Here is a 17687-nt window from a genome sequence, read left to right on the forward strand (position 1 = left end):
GAGAGAGAAAGGGGGGGGGAGCGGTTTAGGAAGTAGTGATAGTTCACTTCAAAGACTCTAATCTGTGGCTCATTTGAACATCGTAGCAGGATTTTGCCAACGTAGCAGCACATGTTCATACGTTTAGGTTATTAAAGTCCTCACTGTCTCATAGATGATGCCTTGGAGTTTCCTCTCGTGCAGTGATGGGTTACCGGAGCCAAAACGGTTTTGGGACACTGGCTGGAAACTCGTTTTTCCCATTGGTAGAGTGCGATTGGAGCAAAAGTGAGAGCCGTTCTAGTCTTTTTTTTCACATTTTGTTCAACTTCAAGGTGTTTCTAAACCAACATTCTGCTTGAGTTTTCAATGTTATGAACTTAGACATGTTCAACTTTAGTGGTTCCATTCTCTTTCCCCAAACCAAATAGACAAGATCGTGTTTGCATGCATGCGTTTCTAGTTCACTATTCTCTTATTAGTTAATTAAGTAGTAGTTTGTGTTGATGAAGGTAAAGGTCGGTGTAGTGGGCATGACTGAGCCAACTGTAATCTGTGCCACTACAAAGAATCCTCCACGTATCCATCCTTCCTTTCTCGTTTTTTAATTATTATTTCTTTCAGAGCGCCCCCCTCATTGCTTCCTGCATTGAAAGAAAAAAAAAGTCTTCTAGACTAATGGTCTTTATTAAAAGGTTGGCATGTCACCTTATATATGCCCTCGATCTCTTTTTTCCCCCCTCTCTGCTTCTTTCCTTTTCACTTTCCCAGCCTCATCTATCTCTTCAAAGACCCCCTCCCGCCGCCAACCACCCCTTCATTGTCTCTTCGCCTCCACCTTCCGCGTCCTTCCCCCTCTGCCTCTCATTTTCTTTACACTCACACCCTGTTCCTCTCTCTCTCCCCCTCTCCATCTCCCTGGGGACAATTTTCTTTTCTTAAATAAACTGTCATAGCTAGTGTTAAAATATGGGCCTTACACGGGGCGAGCGCGACGAGGCAAAGGCACGGGGCCCTGGGCTGGTATAAAACATGGATAATATGCTGTGAGAGGTAATTGTATCTTTTAGCACTGAGATGAGTAGAACAAATGTATCTCCCCCTCTCTTTTTCTCTTTTTATTCATTTTGCTCCTCACCTCCGCTTCCTATCTCTTGCCTTGCACACCGCGCACGACGTAATACGATAGAGTGAATATTGGCTGTACATCAGAGCTGCTAACAGTTCATTGTGGCAATGGGGTGGGGGGACGAAAGAGAAGCTCGGGAAAACAAGAGAAAGTGCAAAACAGGAGAGAGAGAGAGAGAGGGGGGGAGAGGGGGAGAGGGGGAGAGAGGGGGAGAGAGAGGGAGAAGGAAAAGTGAAGATGATGCAATTGTTCTACTAATCACATTGGACTTTTAATTGTGTCTCAAGCTCAAATTATGTTAAGTTTATTATGATTAGTTCCGATGTAACGGCATTAAGGAGAGATCATTCCGTGTTGTTATAAAATGACACTGAGGCCCCGATGGTCTCTGTTTGTCTGGTCCTTTTTGAGGACACATACAAGGATAGGTGATGGAGGAGAAATAGTTCCCAACTTAGGTGCAATGTTATTGAAATGTCTGGCTGATTTTATATTTAGGGCCCCATTTTCATGCTCAGTACAAATCTGGAACAAAGTGCAGTCTTGCTGTGCATATTTTTTTTTGACCGGTGCGAGTAGAAAAGGGCGTCTGCGTCATTGTGGGAGTGAATACAGCCGACTTAATTTCTAGCCAATGACAGCGGCTCTACTCATTCACTAAATTCAGCGACAGGCTTGCACAGTCTCTGACAAAGCGGAAGCAAAAATCGACTCTCTGGAGTCCACGCAGAAGCTCAAAGCCTCACCAATCAACAGGTTTCTTTCTTTTCTTGTTCAGTTTTGCTTTTGTCAACATTGAAATCTGTCTTTTATTAGACCATTCCTTCCAGCATCCCTGATTCACTCCTCCCCACACCCCCTCCTTTATCTCACTCGCGTGCTCCTTATTGACAGCTTCCCTGGCTGTGTTAGTATTTGTCTTATCAGTGAGTGGCTTGTCACTCATTCAGTCACTAGTAAAGCATCAGGTGGGGGTGAAGAGAAAGTGAAGACAATCTGGGCCAGGATGTTGGGAAGAGGATAGTTGATGTTTGAGATGAGGAGAAACAACATGCTGGTGTTTATACAAAACAAAAGTGCCACGTTTAATCAAAACAAGGCCAGTAGAGATTTTTGGGGAAAAAAATCGAATCCTCCTTTTCACGTTTGGCGGTTTTCTTTATAGATAAAATGCATTTGCTTTGTGTGCGGTGTCTCCATAGCATGGCAGGCCTGTTTTGTATGTCGAGTTCCTCTCTGCCGCTTCTATCTGTAGCTCACCGCTATCAAGTGAGCTTAGTGGGGAAACACTATGGTCCACACTATGTACTTAGCCACAGCTTGGCACAAGTGTGAAAATGGAGAAGAGCTTGATTCAAAATGCTCCTCTACAGATCACTAAAAGCTTTCCACTCATGGTATGACTTACCTCGCTTTCACGGAGGCTTAGGTGCTTGCCAGTGTTTTTTTTTTTATATAAACACAAAGGATGTTTTAAAGGATCTTAGAACATGTGCATTCCAGGTGTTGTCTTATAACTTTTGAAATATTTATATAAGTGACAGATATCGGCATAAAATAGGGTTAGGGTCTTAAATTCAGTCCACCTGTGAAAAATTGATTGGACATGATTTGGGAAGGCACTCACCTCAACGTACAAATCAGGCGGAGCATACAGAAACATTTCAAGGTGCGTACATGTGATGTCTCAGTTACTTCATTTTTAATAAATCATCTTGAGAGGCTTTCTCCAGTGTCAACCACAAGGAGCCTCACCTGTCGGACCGCTACCAGAATGTTCAATCACGCCACTGTTGGCCCTCTAGCTGGTGCCAACAATAGCTACACCTTGCCAACATGGCATCTTAGAGGAAACCAAGCAACTCAATATTTGTTGTGTTTAAAAGAGAAGTTATTGTTTTTAAACACGAGACGGATTAGGTACCTTCATAGCAGTGTTTTAATCTCACTATAGACGAAATGGCATGAGTCCAAATGAAACCAGTTATCGCCACTTTAAAAGTCGAGTAACAAAACACTTCCGACATTGTCAAAGAGTTCTAAAATTCTCCGGATGGAGAGGTAAAGGAAAGAACTGCAGTAAAAGCAGATGAATCGAAGAAAGGAAATAAAAACTAAGTGTTTATGAGAGCTAACAAAGAGGACTTAGCTGTGTTTCAGAAGGGCACGTGGCAACGAAGGAGGATGAAGCGCTTCACCATTCATTTACATCAGCTCTGACAACGGCCTCACATCTCCCCAAGAGCCACACGGCTCGGGCTTAAAGATTCTTAAAGTGGGCCCTTCTTCTGGTTCCCTCTCTCTGACTTTGCCTCTGCTTCCTCCTCCCCTTCCTCCTCTTACTCCCATTCTCTCCTGAGCTCTCGTGCGCTTGCCAGTCTTCAATCAGCCATCATGAAAGTGTCTGTCTGCGCGTCTTAACCATCCTCTGAGAGGCAGACACTTGTCTGGGACTGCCTTCATCCCCTAAAGGCGTTTTTTTTTTTCTTTCTTTGACTTATTTCCCTCCTCACACCTTTTCAACTTTCCTCGAGATGACAACAAATGAGAGCGACAGGGCAGGAAAGGAGAGACAGTGAGAGAAGTGGACAGAAAGATATCACTTTTGTAAATATCCCTTTTAATTGATTTAATAAAGGTGCTGAGGGAAACAGAAGGGAAATAAAAAGTAGTGAAATAACGCAATGGACAAAGCAAGGAAGACCAGTGCAAATGAAAGATGGAGAGGGAGGGAGGGAGGGAGGGAGGGAGGGAGGGAGGGAGGGAGGGAGGGAGGGAGGGAGGGAGGGAGGGAAGGGGGTCTTAAGAATCACGATTATCAGTATCCACAGAGTGTTTCCCAAAAAAGCGGATTTGGAGATTGTGCAAAGGGAAAGAGTGCACACATTAAAGTTTTTCTTATGGAGGTGTCTTTTTTTTTTTACCCACTCCCTCCCGCGGGTTTGATGTGAAAGGGAGCCGCCGCTGCTTTGACAATGTTGTCGGCTGTGCCGTTTTCCATATTCATGCTGCAGATCGAAAGAGGACAGAGGCAAGAGCGCAGAGATTTTTGGTCAAACAGAAAGCTCATTTGCGCTGAGGCAGTTTAGCCCCAGGCTTTCCCGCTACTGGGGAAATGAGTTGGAAGATTAGTCGTATGCATAATTCACACTCGCACACTGGGTCACACAAAGATATGCAAAAAAAAATGTTTGTATACTTAGATTGTTGCACAGGTTGAATGCATGGACAAGTTGCTCTTTTATGACGAAAGGAGATTGCAATAAAAAAAGTGCCATAAAAAATTCTGAAGATGCCGGACAACTTCTATGTGTCATTCTGACTGACTTTCAGGTGCACGACAGACATGCCAGTTTGTTCCTGAATGGGCTGGAGGAGGACGGGACATCTTTTGAGACCCAATCATTGCCCTTCAGATTGCATGACAGCAACGAGGACAGCACCATGAGGGTTGGACTCGGCTCCAAAGGTAAACATGGCACAAATATTGACAGGTGATATTTGGAGAACCGGTAATATCTACGTTAATCATGTGCCTAATGTTCAAAATGTGTGTGTTTGTTAATATGATGTCAATGATACCACCCATTCTCTTTTGTGATTGATTGGTAGTGCCCGTGAGCCATCTCGAAGTCAATAGGAGAGAGATTGAGAGAAAAATGATATCCGTTCATCTCCAGAGTGATAAACGAGTGTTTTTCTTCTCGTTTATCAGGCATTGATCTTTGGTTCACTGCAGGTAGCATCTGATAAGTTGAAGATCACATCAGAGGTTGTGATCAATACAAGTGATTGGCTCGGCGGTGTGTGTATGTGTAGCTGATCGTCGAACCCCGGGGGCTGTGTCTGGAATTTTGACCAGAGAATTGATTGTGCGAATGCTGATCAGAACTATTGATTAGCAACTATGTCTGTTGTTGGTGGGAGGAATGTGTGTCTGAGGAGTAACAAGAAACAAAGGATCATGTGTAATTTTTTTGCCTTAAAAAAAAAAAAAACACGTATAGTCGCCGGTATCTGCTGTCAACAATTCCGATGAAATACATAAAAAGCCACTTAGCGATGCAGCGGATGACTGAAACGTGCAGTTTGGAAGACAGAGACCTCCACACAGAAGAGAGAATTAAGGCTTATACCTTGCATCATCCCACTAACAATAGGCAGAGTGCTTTACAGAGGAAGCCATAATCCCATTTCCACACGCTAAAGAAATCCTCAGCCAAAGTCTCAGGCTGCACAACCACACACTGTTCGAACGCACTTAGATCCCATAACACTCTCGTACTGTCTTTCAGTTTTCGATACACTCAACCACCTTGGACAGTGTAGTCGAGCCAAGCGCGCCAAAGCCTCCCTCAAATGCAAATGCGCACGCACCCAAGCGTGCTCACGCTTGGACTTTGTTGGAATACTCACAAACGCGCACATTCGGACAAAGCTAGATATGGCAGGGCTTCTGTCGACGCTTAGAGACGACATCCTTTTTCTAACAGTTGTTGTCAACTTTGTTGGACACGAAAACACCTGGGCTGTCTTTGGATCGACATCATTGCCCGTTTGTGTTTTAGTCTTTCATGTTCAAGCCAGCATTGTCACATTTAGAAGCTTGTGTGTTGAGATGTGTTCACTTCTGGGTTTGATGGCACCTCTTTGTAGAGTCCAGTCGTTTCCTCGCACACCGTTTTTATTCTTTGACTTTCAACTGTCACTGTTCTGTTACTGTATATTAATTTTTGCTTTAATTCATTGTTTTCACTGACTTTATGGTTGTCCTATTGCTACATGTGAAATATTTTGTGACAGCTGCTGCTGCTGTAAAATGCGCCATATAAATAAAGTTCGGTTGTATTGTGTCCTATTATATAGACAGAAGTTCAGAATCCACACATCACATCTTCAGGTATAGAGTAAGAGCTGTGTGATAAACACCGTGTTTCTCAGCAATTAATGACTTTCTGGCATCTTGCCAGGCTAATGCAAATGCTTTAAAAGCCTTGCTGCTCTTTAGTGGCACCAAATGCAGACTGTGACTGATCTTTGTCAGCCTTGGATCATGAAGCAAGCTTATATGAGCAGGTATATGGGCAGCCTCACTTAGCTGTTATCAAGAAACCGATAAGATAATCTACTAAATACTGTGAAATCCTCTCACTCTCCGACTTTAGTACAAACCCATTAACACCTTACCGGTGTTCTTTTCATCTCTCCAGGGTCCAATCAGTTCATGGGGCAGATGCAGGACTTTAGATTTTATCCTGCCACTTTGACCAACAGGTAAGGTGGATAGACACACGTGTCTTTTGTGAATGAATCGACGGAGGCTGTCTGATGCTGGGAAACGAAAGATGCGGATTAGTTTTGAATGATGAATAGTTGAAGGAAGAAAGAAGTGTCTAATCCTCCCATCTTAAAATCCATACTGCTTCTGGAGGATTTTCCTTAGAAATTCAATACAAGACAATGAGTGTTTCTTTTGACACTGATGTAGATAGTAAGGACTTAAATGAGACAAATTATGATTATTTTGTGCTTGTGTTCTGTCAAATAAAACAATTACCAAGTGCTTAAAGATTTTCTTTTAAAAATAACGACTTGATGTCATTGTGCTAAACTTTAGTGTCTGTTTGGGTAAAACTAAGTGTCATTTAAACATTTTAATCATGCAGTTATTCTACTTTATCAAACACTTCTTTGTAATGCTTTTTCATTCAACAGGGAAATAGTAGAGATTTATTCCGGTGTCCTGCCACAGCTCCATTCTCAGTCTGAATGTCGCTGCCCTGCCACTCATCCCAGAGTGCATCCCTTAGTAGAAAGGTACACTCAATGTTTTTTTCGTTATTTATTTATTCATTTGTTTGTTTATTTATTTATTTATTTTGTGAACAGATATTGTATCCCCAATGGCATTGAAGACACTACCAATGACAGAGTTTTAAGACTGAACCTGAATGCACACCCACTGGCTTACATCAACGATCAAGACATGGGCACCGTGTGGCGCTCCAAGCTCATGACTATGCAGGAATTGGACGAAGGCTTCACTATAACTGTGGATCTGGCAAATGGACAGTACCAGGTAACTCAATGTCAATGGTAATTTCATCTACCCCTCCTTTTGACTTTCTTCACCTCTTGTTGAGATTTTTTCAATACGATTTTGGCAGTCCATTTTCTTTTAACTTTTATTCCCTACTCTCCGTTTCAGGTATTCTATGTCTTAATTCAGTTTGCTGGCCCGTTGCCTGAGTCGCTCTTGATCCAAAGGCAGAGACTCACTGATCAGCAGAACGGCACCAACGGAGAGCAGCCCTGGTTGGACTGGCAGTATGTGGCCAAAGACTGCAGTGTATTTGACATGCAGAACAATGGGCCGCTGCTAACACCGGACTCAGTCAACTGTCTACAACTGCCCAGGTAGACCCGACACATACTTTTGAATACAAAAGTTGGATTTTAAACATCCATCCATCCATCCATTTTCTGAACCGCTTAGTCCCCACGGGTGTCGCGGGCCTGCTGGAGCCTATCCCAGCTGTCATCGGGCAGTAGGCGGGGGACACCCTGAACCGGTTGCCAGCCAATTGCAGGGCACACAGAGACAAACAACCATTCGCACTCGCACTCACACCTAGGGACAATTTGGAGTGATCAATCGGCCTACCAAGCATGTTTTTGGGATGTGGGAGGAAACCGGAGTGCCCGGAGAAAACCCACGCGGGCTCGGGGAGAACATGCAAACTCCGCACAGGGAGGGCCGGAGGTGGAATCGAACCCGCACCCTCCTACCTGTGAGGCGGACGTGCTACCCAGTGCGCCACCGAGCCGCCTGGATTTTAAACATATTCTACACAAAAATAATTTTATTTGACAAGTCATTGCAAGCTGTAGTAATATATAAGATTTGATTTGAGGTCAGAAAGTTGTCATAAAATAAGTACTAATTAAATCTTAAATGTGAATTTTAAAATCTGATTTATGAACATCGAGACTAGAGGCACACTTTATTATAACTCACCTCACCTTCCTTCAGCTTTTGGCAGATTCCTTTTTCCAGACCCTCCTTTGATAGCAGACCCACCAAACTTGGAACACGGTCTAACATATTCGTGAGCGCACACACTGTGTCGCACCGGCTACATTTTGGCACTTCTGCTGGTATCAAGGCCCGAGTTGGCTGGGGTCCCCTACCTTTGTGAGATCAGAGATTATGTAGTCACTGCTCATTTTTTGCTTGACTGACAGATTATATCACACACAACTATGCCTGGCACACTTGCATGCACGAGTTAATTTGGCAGGAGAGCAGTTGAACCTCACATTGGCAACATAATAAAACACGTTCTGACCTTAGCGGCTGATAATCATATCAATAAGAATTTGTTTGATCTGGAAGATTTGCGTCTCTTATCTTGTTATATTTATTTAATCCCACAAGAGGCAGTTTATGTTTTTTTTTTCTTTCTCAATATATTCTAGTGAGGAGCACTACTCTGGCGGTAACATAACAATCAGCCTGCTGAGCCCAGAACCAAACTCGAGGCCAGGCTATAATGATTTCTACAACACTCCGAGTCTTCAGGAGATCGTGCATGCCACTCAGGTGCGGCTACGTCTGGGAGGACAGTACCACACCAGAGCAGCCGGGGTGGACCACCGACACAGACACTATGCTGTCAGTGAAATCACAATCAGTGGCAGGTAGGTTACAAATAAAATCTAATTATTCACAGGATATACGGACAGAGCCTCGCTGCTTATATATAGAAAAGAGCTGTGAAATGTCAAAGCAGTGCATTAATGACATTTTCTGGAAATATTGTCATATAATACAATGTTTTTTTTACTACTGATTATAATTTGTCTTAACTCAAAAGTTAGCTCACTGTTTTTTGTAGCATTCTACTGTTCTAAATAATTTGCCTCTGATATCTACCAGATAGAAAGAGGCTACTGTTTTTTTTTTTATTCATTTGGAGTTTTATATTTTGCTGGCTTTGTAGTTATGATTAAAGCCTTTTCCCTTCATTTCATAGCATGCATGTTAAAGTTTGGAAATGATTGGGTGATGCTATTTTAAACATGTGTTGACAGGGCTAACATACTGTAAGCAATTATTATCAGTTGTTCTGTAGCATAAACGAGTCTGTAACTGTCATCTGAGTTAGTTTAGCAAATTTCGTGTAATGAAAATCAACCCTAAATGCTGCACAACACATTTCGGGGGCAGTCATTCGGCTACATCAAAACAATACAACTTGTTAATTATGTAGGGAAAAGCCCTGGGTGCTGACATGCATCACATTCCATTAATCGAGCCACGTACTTAAGAACTGAAAAATGGCACAGAGGGAGCAAGAGGTGCAAGGATCCACAGAAGAAGGAATGAAAGAAAGAAAATCATCGGAATGTCTGAATGAATAATTAAAAAGGCTGTCTCGCTGTATGTACGTGCATGAGAGAGCGAGAGAGAGAGAAAGAGAGAGAGAGAGAGAGGTATAGAGAGAGAGAGTGAGATGGTTGTCTGCTGGATGTTTTGTTGCTCTGATCATTTTCAGCATGACATTTATAAATGTTGAATGGGCTCTTCCTAATGGCCCTTCTATCATTCCATGAACATACCGGTCAAAGCATAAAGCAGGCAAAGCTTCTCATCTATTTGCTTTCTTACATCTGTAAGAATCATTATTGATTGTGCACTGTTGTCGAGTTCCTATCTTATACTATGCCTATCTTATTTTTTTGTTCCAAGATGTGAGTGTCATGGCCACGCAGATCACTGTGATACCAGCGTATCACCCTACCGCTGCCTGTGCCTGCCTGAAAGCCACACTGAGGGAAACAATGTGAGTAGAAAATACTTCATATGTAAAAGTTGGACAAAATTTGGACAAAATGCAACTAGAGGTAAAAATGTAAATAGCTCCAGAGGTCCAGTTGATACTCCAGGGTGATTACAATGAAAAGGAAAACATGTAGTTTGCATTTTGAAATATATTTTTTATGACACCAGTCCTGGAGCTTTTCTGACTCACGCCCAAGTTGGTCAGCAGTGAAAAGTTCTGTATGCCTGCAACGCCTCACCTGAGAAATGCCTGCCTGAATTTATCAATTAAAACACGTGTGACTTGGTTTTCATCATTTCTTATGTTGATAAGTAAACATCAAAACTTCCCAATTGATTCCTTCCAACTGCCTTATGTGACTAGACAAAATTGTAATTTGTCACATAAGGCACGCAATTAATAAGACATTGTCAATTAGAGTTTGCCATCTTGACTAATGCGCATGAAAAAAATCTCTTCTCTTTTTACGCTTGTTATCTCTTTTAGCACGACACCCTCCGTCTCCATCCTTTTGTCGACTGTTCCGTCTCATGCCATCTCTCCCGGGTCTCACTTGAAATAATGTCTTAAATGGACTAGAACAATGACATTCCCTTAGCACGCATCTCTAATCAGATGTCTTTCTCTCTGTTTGTCTTTTGCTCCATTTCACTGCTCTTTTTCTTGAGCACTGCCCAATTCACATTGCCTGCGGTGCAAGGCATTTGATTCATTTGAATCCATCTTGCCTCTGTCCCAGGTGAGGCGAAAGATTCCAATGAATTTGCTTGAGTCGTGATCAAGGAATATCTTTCATGTCATTAACATCGTTCATATTTTGGAGACATTTTTTTCCTACTCTACTGAATTGAGTTTTCTTTTTTTACTGAGTTTCTAAAATTCTGTAACTTGGACATACTTTGTTGTGCGTATGCCATGTACATTTCTGTCACAGGAGATTTGGGCAAAAGACTTTAGCGCAAATCGTGCGTGTGTGTGCGCGCGTGTGTGTGTGTCTCCCTGTCCACGTTTCTCCCAAAGCCTCTGCGCGTCATCCCTCACAGTGAATATTCAAGACCTTTCTTCTACCTCTGTAATAAAAGGCTGTGGGGAATATTAGCGTTTAATATTGCATGCGTTCTGTTGACTTGAATCGGCCCCGCACCATGACGGATGTTCAACTAATCTGCAGAATTTCCACAGTGACATTAAAGTGACAGAAATGCTCAGACATGTGTCAAGATGATCAACGGGGGCCTCGGAAGACACACACTTATAACTCGCGGAAGCTCAAACACACTCAAACATGCACCCCCCCTCCTCACCCTTCGCTTTCTCACCGTGTCTTTTGATGCTTTCTTATGCGCACTCTGAGTCACACTTAATCTGTCATTCTTTCCCCTCCACATCTGATGGATTCAGTCATATCTGAAAACTATATCATGTGTTGTGTTTCATATGGCACCATACCATATTATGCTGTAGGCCTGATTTAGCAAGATCCCTCCCCATAGCAAGATACTTAAATGGCATGTTCACTCACGCTAATAGATTTCACGCACTGTTGGCAACAGGTGAAAAGTCTTGTGGTGCGCCATATTTGAAGACAATTTTGGGCCTTATGTAGCGCTGATGGTTTTGCACAATGGAAAAAAAAATGAGAGAGCTCTGCAAGTGCAAAATTAAATTTGAAGCGATGGCATAATAGTGTTAGTGGAAGAAGCAAAAAAAATCATATTACTGAGAAATCTAATTTTGGGGATGCAATCTCCCTAAATGTTCCGAACCCCTGTTTAAATGCCAGTGTCAAATAGAAGACTGAGAGTTGGCTGACCAGTGAATACAAAAAGTTGCTAATTTATTGATTCAGAAGATTAATAAACTAATATGGCTGTTTTAACGTAGCAGGCATTTATACGTGTTGTGTTTAGTTGAATTTGGCACTTTTCTGTTTGCGTTTGCATCTGCGGGTGATGGATATTGATGGGCTGTGACGTTAAGAAGGGCCGCCCGCAATCTCTGCTGCAAACATCTGCTTCAACAGCAGATTTGCACCTAGGCAGGGGTTAACTGGGTTAACTTTAGATACACACAACACGAGTGTGTGCACAAACACACACACACTCGTGGGGCTCGACCTTTCCAGTGAGAGCGTGAAATTGGTCATGGCTTTTAGGATAAGATGAGTTGCCCCAGCAGATTATCGCACACTGATGCTGTTCACACACACACACAAACACACACGCACACATGCACAGTTGCTTGTGACAGGCCATCTGAATGTCCACACATCCATTAGAGCAGGTTTCTCACTCAGCAGGTTTTTTTCCAGAACATTCCCAGGGAAAATACAATCTACAATATATTTTCCTTTCCTACATTTTGACTCAAGTGTATTCTTTTATCTGCATCAAATGATCTTTTCCAATAAGTAGAGAAGTGACATTACAAAAAGAGATTTTCTGAAATTGATATTACCCAGCATCCATCCATCCATGCATGCAGCACACAGTGTAATGCTGTCAAGCCCTACAGCCAACAAGCACTTCTAATCAATGACCTCTTCTACATTAGATACATCTGCTTGGTCCAAAGACATCTACTCAGATTAGATAAGATAATCCTTTATTGATGCCCCCGGAGGTGAATTCTGTGTAGTGAGTAAAGAAGACGCATGCAGATAAAGTTTACACAACAAATTAGAATAAAAGTATGTAATAAAAGTGTTATGTAGTATGGGCTAGAGGTGTTAGAAAATAAGAGCACCTCTCATTTAGCTACATAAAAGCATATAATAAACGGTATGGCTGTGCAGTTCTATTTCACGATATACTGCAACCTCTGTAAGGTAATGGCTCTGTAGCATTAAAATCAAAATAGAGCTTCATTGTTGTAAGTATAATAGAGGACGTTATGTTTTTTGCCTCTCTTCCGCTAATGAACAAAAAAGAACACACCATGGCCAAAGTGTTCTCTTTATCATTTGTTATTGGTAAAAACTCAGATCCATAAATTTTGTTGAAGTCATTTTTAGGACATAATGTGACACATTTTGTTGTAAAAATTGTGTATGACATGAAATTGTAGCAATTGTCAATAACATTGTGTAAATTAGCTTTTTAAGAATTAACATTTCAGTCATGTAACAATTTGATATTTGCATTGATATGTACTTTATCTTATTTGTAGACATATTGACTAAAAGAGACTTTTAGAATTGATAACATATCAACTTTTTTCATCTGCCATATATGGTTTGAAGGAAATGGAGCAGCGGCATCAAAATCTTTTGATATAAAGAAAAGAATGCAAGTGTGCACTCTTAACTCCCAAACACGAATCCCTCGACTAATTAGCAGGCTGCAAGAAAGGGAGCTTAATGCAACATTGAATAAAAAGAAAATGGGAGGGAGTCATCCCCATTTTCATTTGCTATGGTAATATTTCCTGCTCACATACTCCATGTAGCTATGAGAACTAGTTGTTGGGGGACGCCAGAGATGAGGGGGAAGGAGAGAAGTGGGAAAGGCTGGGAAGATGGCTATGCTCAGGTTGAGACGAAAGGGGCATGATAAGGGAGAGACTTGTAAACTGGCTACGTCTTGCTCTTGAACTCCTTCCCCGGTGGATGACGCCAAGAAAAGGAAGTTACTACACGAGCTGTCTCTTCAAAGTACAGAGAGGAAAGTACTTGGATTCACTTTGATGCAGTTGGAGGACATTGAGATGTACCAAGATGGACAGGGAGAAGAGATTTGGGCATGCACGATACAGTGGCAGAATGTGAGCATGCATCGCACCCAATTTGCGTGAGTACAGGGGTGTCGCTAAATGGTGGCTAGGGGTTGTCGTGGCCACCCCTGTTAACTCTTGAGGATGATTACAATCCCTTTGACTTTCGTGCTTTTTCCACTTGGATGCAGTATTATTTGATCTTTGATACACAATAGTCAATCCACTCTTCTGCAATCTCCAGCAACCCACCTGTCTCACCAAATTGTGGTCGTTTTCAACTCGGTCCATGAAAATTTGTATGAAGTCCATTGGATGAATATTCATAATTAATGCTTGAAACTAGCTTGCAGTCGACACAGTCTTGTGCCCGAGACTGCATTGTACAAAATGTTATAAGATTTAATATTCCAGAGGATCTAAGAGGTCCAGCCAACCCCTGATTAATAAGCTAAAACAAAGGCATCTCGAGAATTTTTTTGTTTGTCTTTCGTATTACCAATATATTCTCCCACTGCCCCACCTGTTTTATTAAGCAAAACGACAAGCTATTTCTTTACCTCATTTCTGTTCACACCAGTTTGCTGTTTGCCATTCTACATAATGGGGGCTACCCTACCCCCAATTTCCTCTCCGGTCCTCCCACAGTTCCCCTCCTCCGTCTGTCATAGCTAATAGGCCTAGTGCAGGTCTGCATGTGTCACATACGAGAGGAACTCCTGTGTTTTTTAATACATTTTTAATCCCCCCATTTGATGCCCCCCTTGTCCACCATAATTTGTACTGACTGCTGAACAAAATCAAAGGCCTTGTACTTGCTGTTTCTCGCCTCTGCTGCTGCACTCTGCAACAGAAAAATGCATTTTTTATTTCATACCCCCAACCCACCATGTGCCGCACACGTACACATTGCTATGTTTATTTTGACATGAAAGTGTGCCTGTGAGAGAACGCTGGCTGTTGCAAGTCATTTCTCATTAGCGTTCTGATTTCCCTGCGCTGTGTGAATGAGTCAATTTGTGTGTAAATGCACAGGCTTCCTATTATTAAGGATACAATATCTCATGATTATCTGTTCAGTTGTGTATTCTATCACGCTTTGTATTATGATTAACAAGGGCCGCTGATTTTTGTCTTCATTTTCCATCTCCTATTGTGTCTCGATCTTTGTGTTTTTAAAATGAGCGATATGTCACGGGACTGTTTTTATGAACTGTGAGAAAAGGCCTTTGTCATTTACAATGTTTGATTTCATGCTGCCTTGTGTGTGGCCGGTGCGTTGACAAAATCATTGTTAGAATGTGGTTATTCAAAAAGCTTCTGAAAGGCCGGAAAATGACGATGCTTGTAGCGAGTAACTAATTGTTGTCAAGATTGTTCAACTGTAGAACAATTATGTGTGATAAATTAACTTGCTTTGTCCATTTTGGTATTATGTGAAATACAAATATAATTCTATGTTCTTTGCCAGTGCCAGCGTTGCGCATCCCTCTACAATGACAAACCGTTCCGGCCCGGTGATCAACTCCTACCAATGAACTGTCGGCCTTGTCAGTGCCACGGCCACGCCCACTCCTGTCACTACGAGGTCTGGGCTGATGATCAACCAACCGAACGATATCTCGGAGGGGGAGGAGTCTGTGACAACTGCATGCACAATACTACGGGTACTGTATTAGCCACATTTGCCGGAGCAGTCTTAATTCATTTTTTGAAAATATGAATAATGGAAAAAAGTACTGGTACTTAACATCCTTTTCATGTTACATGTTTTAAGTAGCTATACTTTTCATTCATTGAATAGATTATTGGCAGTGCCTTGAACCTTCCTCCCACCTGCTTTATTGAGCTTTTTGTACCTGTCAGTTCTCCATTTTCTTTCATCCCTGCAAAGTCACTTTTACCACAACTGAGACAAATCAAGTTGAAACATAAATAGTCTTAGTGACTCTCTTGATCTTTAAATGGTTTCTAGGTTGTCCCTTGATTTGATGGCTTTGTGCTTTTGCGCATTTTGTCCCTGTCTTGATTAGGTAGGAACTGTGAGCTGTGCGTAAGTGGATTTTTCAGGCTGGAGCAGTCAGATGCCACTTCAGTCCACGTGTGCCAGCCCTGTGAATGTCACACTGCTGGAACTGTCAATGGCAGCACTGAGTGTTTCCAGGTAACACATTTATTTGACCAGCGACAATTTCACTTGCCATGACTGATATGTAATTGGATTGGGAATAAGAGTAGAAGTTGAATCAATATGTATTTTGCTTTTTTGTGCCATCACCCCCCTGCATTTCACACCTAAAGCTCGGAGGCCAGTGTCAGTGCAAGACCGCTGTAGAGGGACGCCGCTGTGCGGATTGCTCACCTGGCTGGTATGGTCTTCAAGCTTCCAATCCAGAGGGCTGCACTCGCTGTAACTGCAGTGGCATGGGGACCGTCACCTCCTCCACGGGAAGTGTTGCCAGCTGCAACCGGCATACAGGACAGTGTCAGTGCAAACTCCATGTGACAGGTACATTCGCAGCCATTACATTAGGTACACGTGAGTCATTTAATGAGAATGGAGGGGTATCTGTATGTTTTCCTATATGATGACCAGTCTTGAGCAGTCCCTGCCTCTCGCAAAAAGTTATCTAGGACATAGCCTCCATTTAGTGATGTGAAAATGAAGCTTCAAATGTGCTTCATGAATTAGTAATTATATTTTTTTACTTTTAGTCCAATGTTGAACAGAGTACCCTTTAGAGGACTGGAAAAATATAACTGGTTCATGAAGCAACTTTGAAGCTTCATTTCCCATCACTATCGCAGTGACATCAACGACCCTAATTAGAATAATGGCTGTAGCAAATGGATGCATGAACTTTGGTCAAAGTCCGAATCATCTAAGCCCTAAAATGTCAATACATCAACTGTCCCGTCATTGCCAGGCTAAAGCAGATAAACTGTGCATGCCCTCAAAATAGGCATGTGTGTACCCGCTTTCATAAACATGCACATCCATAGCCCAAAGTGTTATGCCAGCCAAAATAAACAGGCTTTTCCGCCGGCGGTGCTCGCAGCCGTTATGCGTCTCTTTGTGATAAATACTTTCACTCTCTCCCCTGTGTGTCTTTGAAGAGCGCGCTCGTATGAAATGCAAAACCGGCCAGCGCTCCTCAACTCAACGCAACGTGGTTATAGCTAAGCCTCGCTACCAAGGGCCCCCCTCGCTTGTGTGTGTGTGCGTGTGTTTGTTCAAAGTTGCTAATATGTGTAATGTCCGTTAAAGCGTATGTGAAAAGGGGGAGCAAGTGGACGGGTTTATGCATTTTTTTTTCCGGTATCAATTTTCTGCAAGTTTCCTTTCACACCCATGTGTGGGTGTGAATGCATTCCATCAAGGACTAAGCTGCTATTTAATTCTCTAATTCAATGCCAAGTTGATTAAAACAAACTGCCGCGGCCCCTTGTATTTCCCCCTCCCTCCCCCTCCTACAAGAGCTGGCCTTCCCTTTCTTCTGTCCTTGTTTGTTTGCTCGCTCCCACAGGTATTTTTCAGAAATGAGATTTGATTATGGCAATTTATTACCGCCAAGCTGATACTTTGAGCAGAGCGATGGCAGGCGCGGTGCGCTTCAGAGGGACGCCACTGGAATGTGTACAGGCGGGCACACACTCTTAGCGTGGTGCCAGGGTGCTCTGTGTGTATAATAGTGTTTGAAATGGTGATGCATGAGCCTGTTAACCAGCTGGCTACTGATAAAAGGCCTGGGTCACATCCTTAAAATACACACACACTCCTACAAAAACAGTGTCGTGCCTGTCTGCCTCACAGTCCAAAGCTCACAGGTTCGAATCCCGGTCCTATCCGGCTTGTTCTTGCCGTGAATGCCTTTTTCTTTCCACATTCAAGTAAAAACTCTAAACTGTCCTTAAGTGTGATTGGTTGCCTGAATCCATGGTCACGACTTAATGGTTTTCTGATATAAGATTGTAGTCTTAAATTCTGTAATTATATTGTCATTTTATCGTGAGGGTCCGGT

At 42.5% G+C, this 17687-nt stretch overlaps 1 protein-coding gene across 1 annotated transcript in view; it reads left to right on the forward strand.

Annotated features, from left to right (window-relative positions):
- Nucleotides 1-17687, forward strand: part of ush2a (Usher syndrome 2A (autosomal recessive, mild)) — a 116673-nt gene that overhangs the window by 5532 nt on the left and 93454 nt on the right. Inside the window, exons 7-16 of the mRNA XM_049719092.1 lie at nt 4442-4577; nt 6319-6382; nt 6824-6925; nt 6998-7187; nt 7317-7525; nt 8588-8809; nt 9861-9954; nt 15137-15332; nt 15699-15829; nt 15967-16174. Of these exons, the coding sequence (XP_049575049.1) occupies nt 4442-4577; nt 6319-6382; nt 6824-6925; nt 6998-7187; nt 7317-7525; nt 8588-8809; nt 9861-9954; nt 15137-15332; nt 15699-15829; nt 15967-16174 (1552 nt within the window). The remainder of the gene's footprint in view (nt 1-4441; nt 4578-6318; nt 6383-6823; nt 6926-6997; nt 7188-7316; nt 7526-8587; nt 8810-9860; nt 9955-15136; nt 15333-15698; nt 15830-15966; nt 16175-17687) is intronic.

Source organism: Syngnathus scovelli, chromosome 4 (assembly GCF_024217435.2).
Source record: "Syngnathus scovelli strain Florida chromosome 4, RoL_Ssco_1.2, whole genome shotgun sequence".
Lineage (NCBI taxonomy): Eukaryota > Metazoa > Chordata > Actinopteri > Syngnathiformes > Syngnathidae > Syngnathus > Syngnathus scovelli.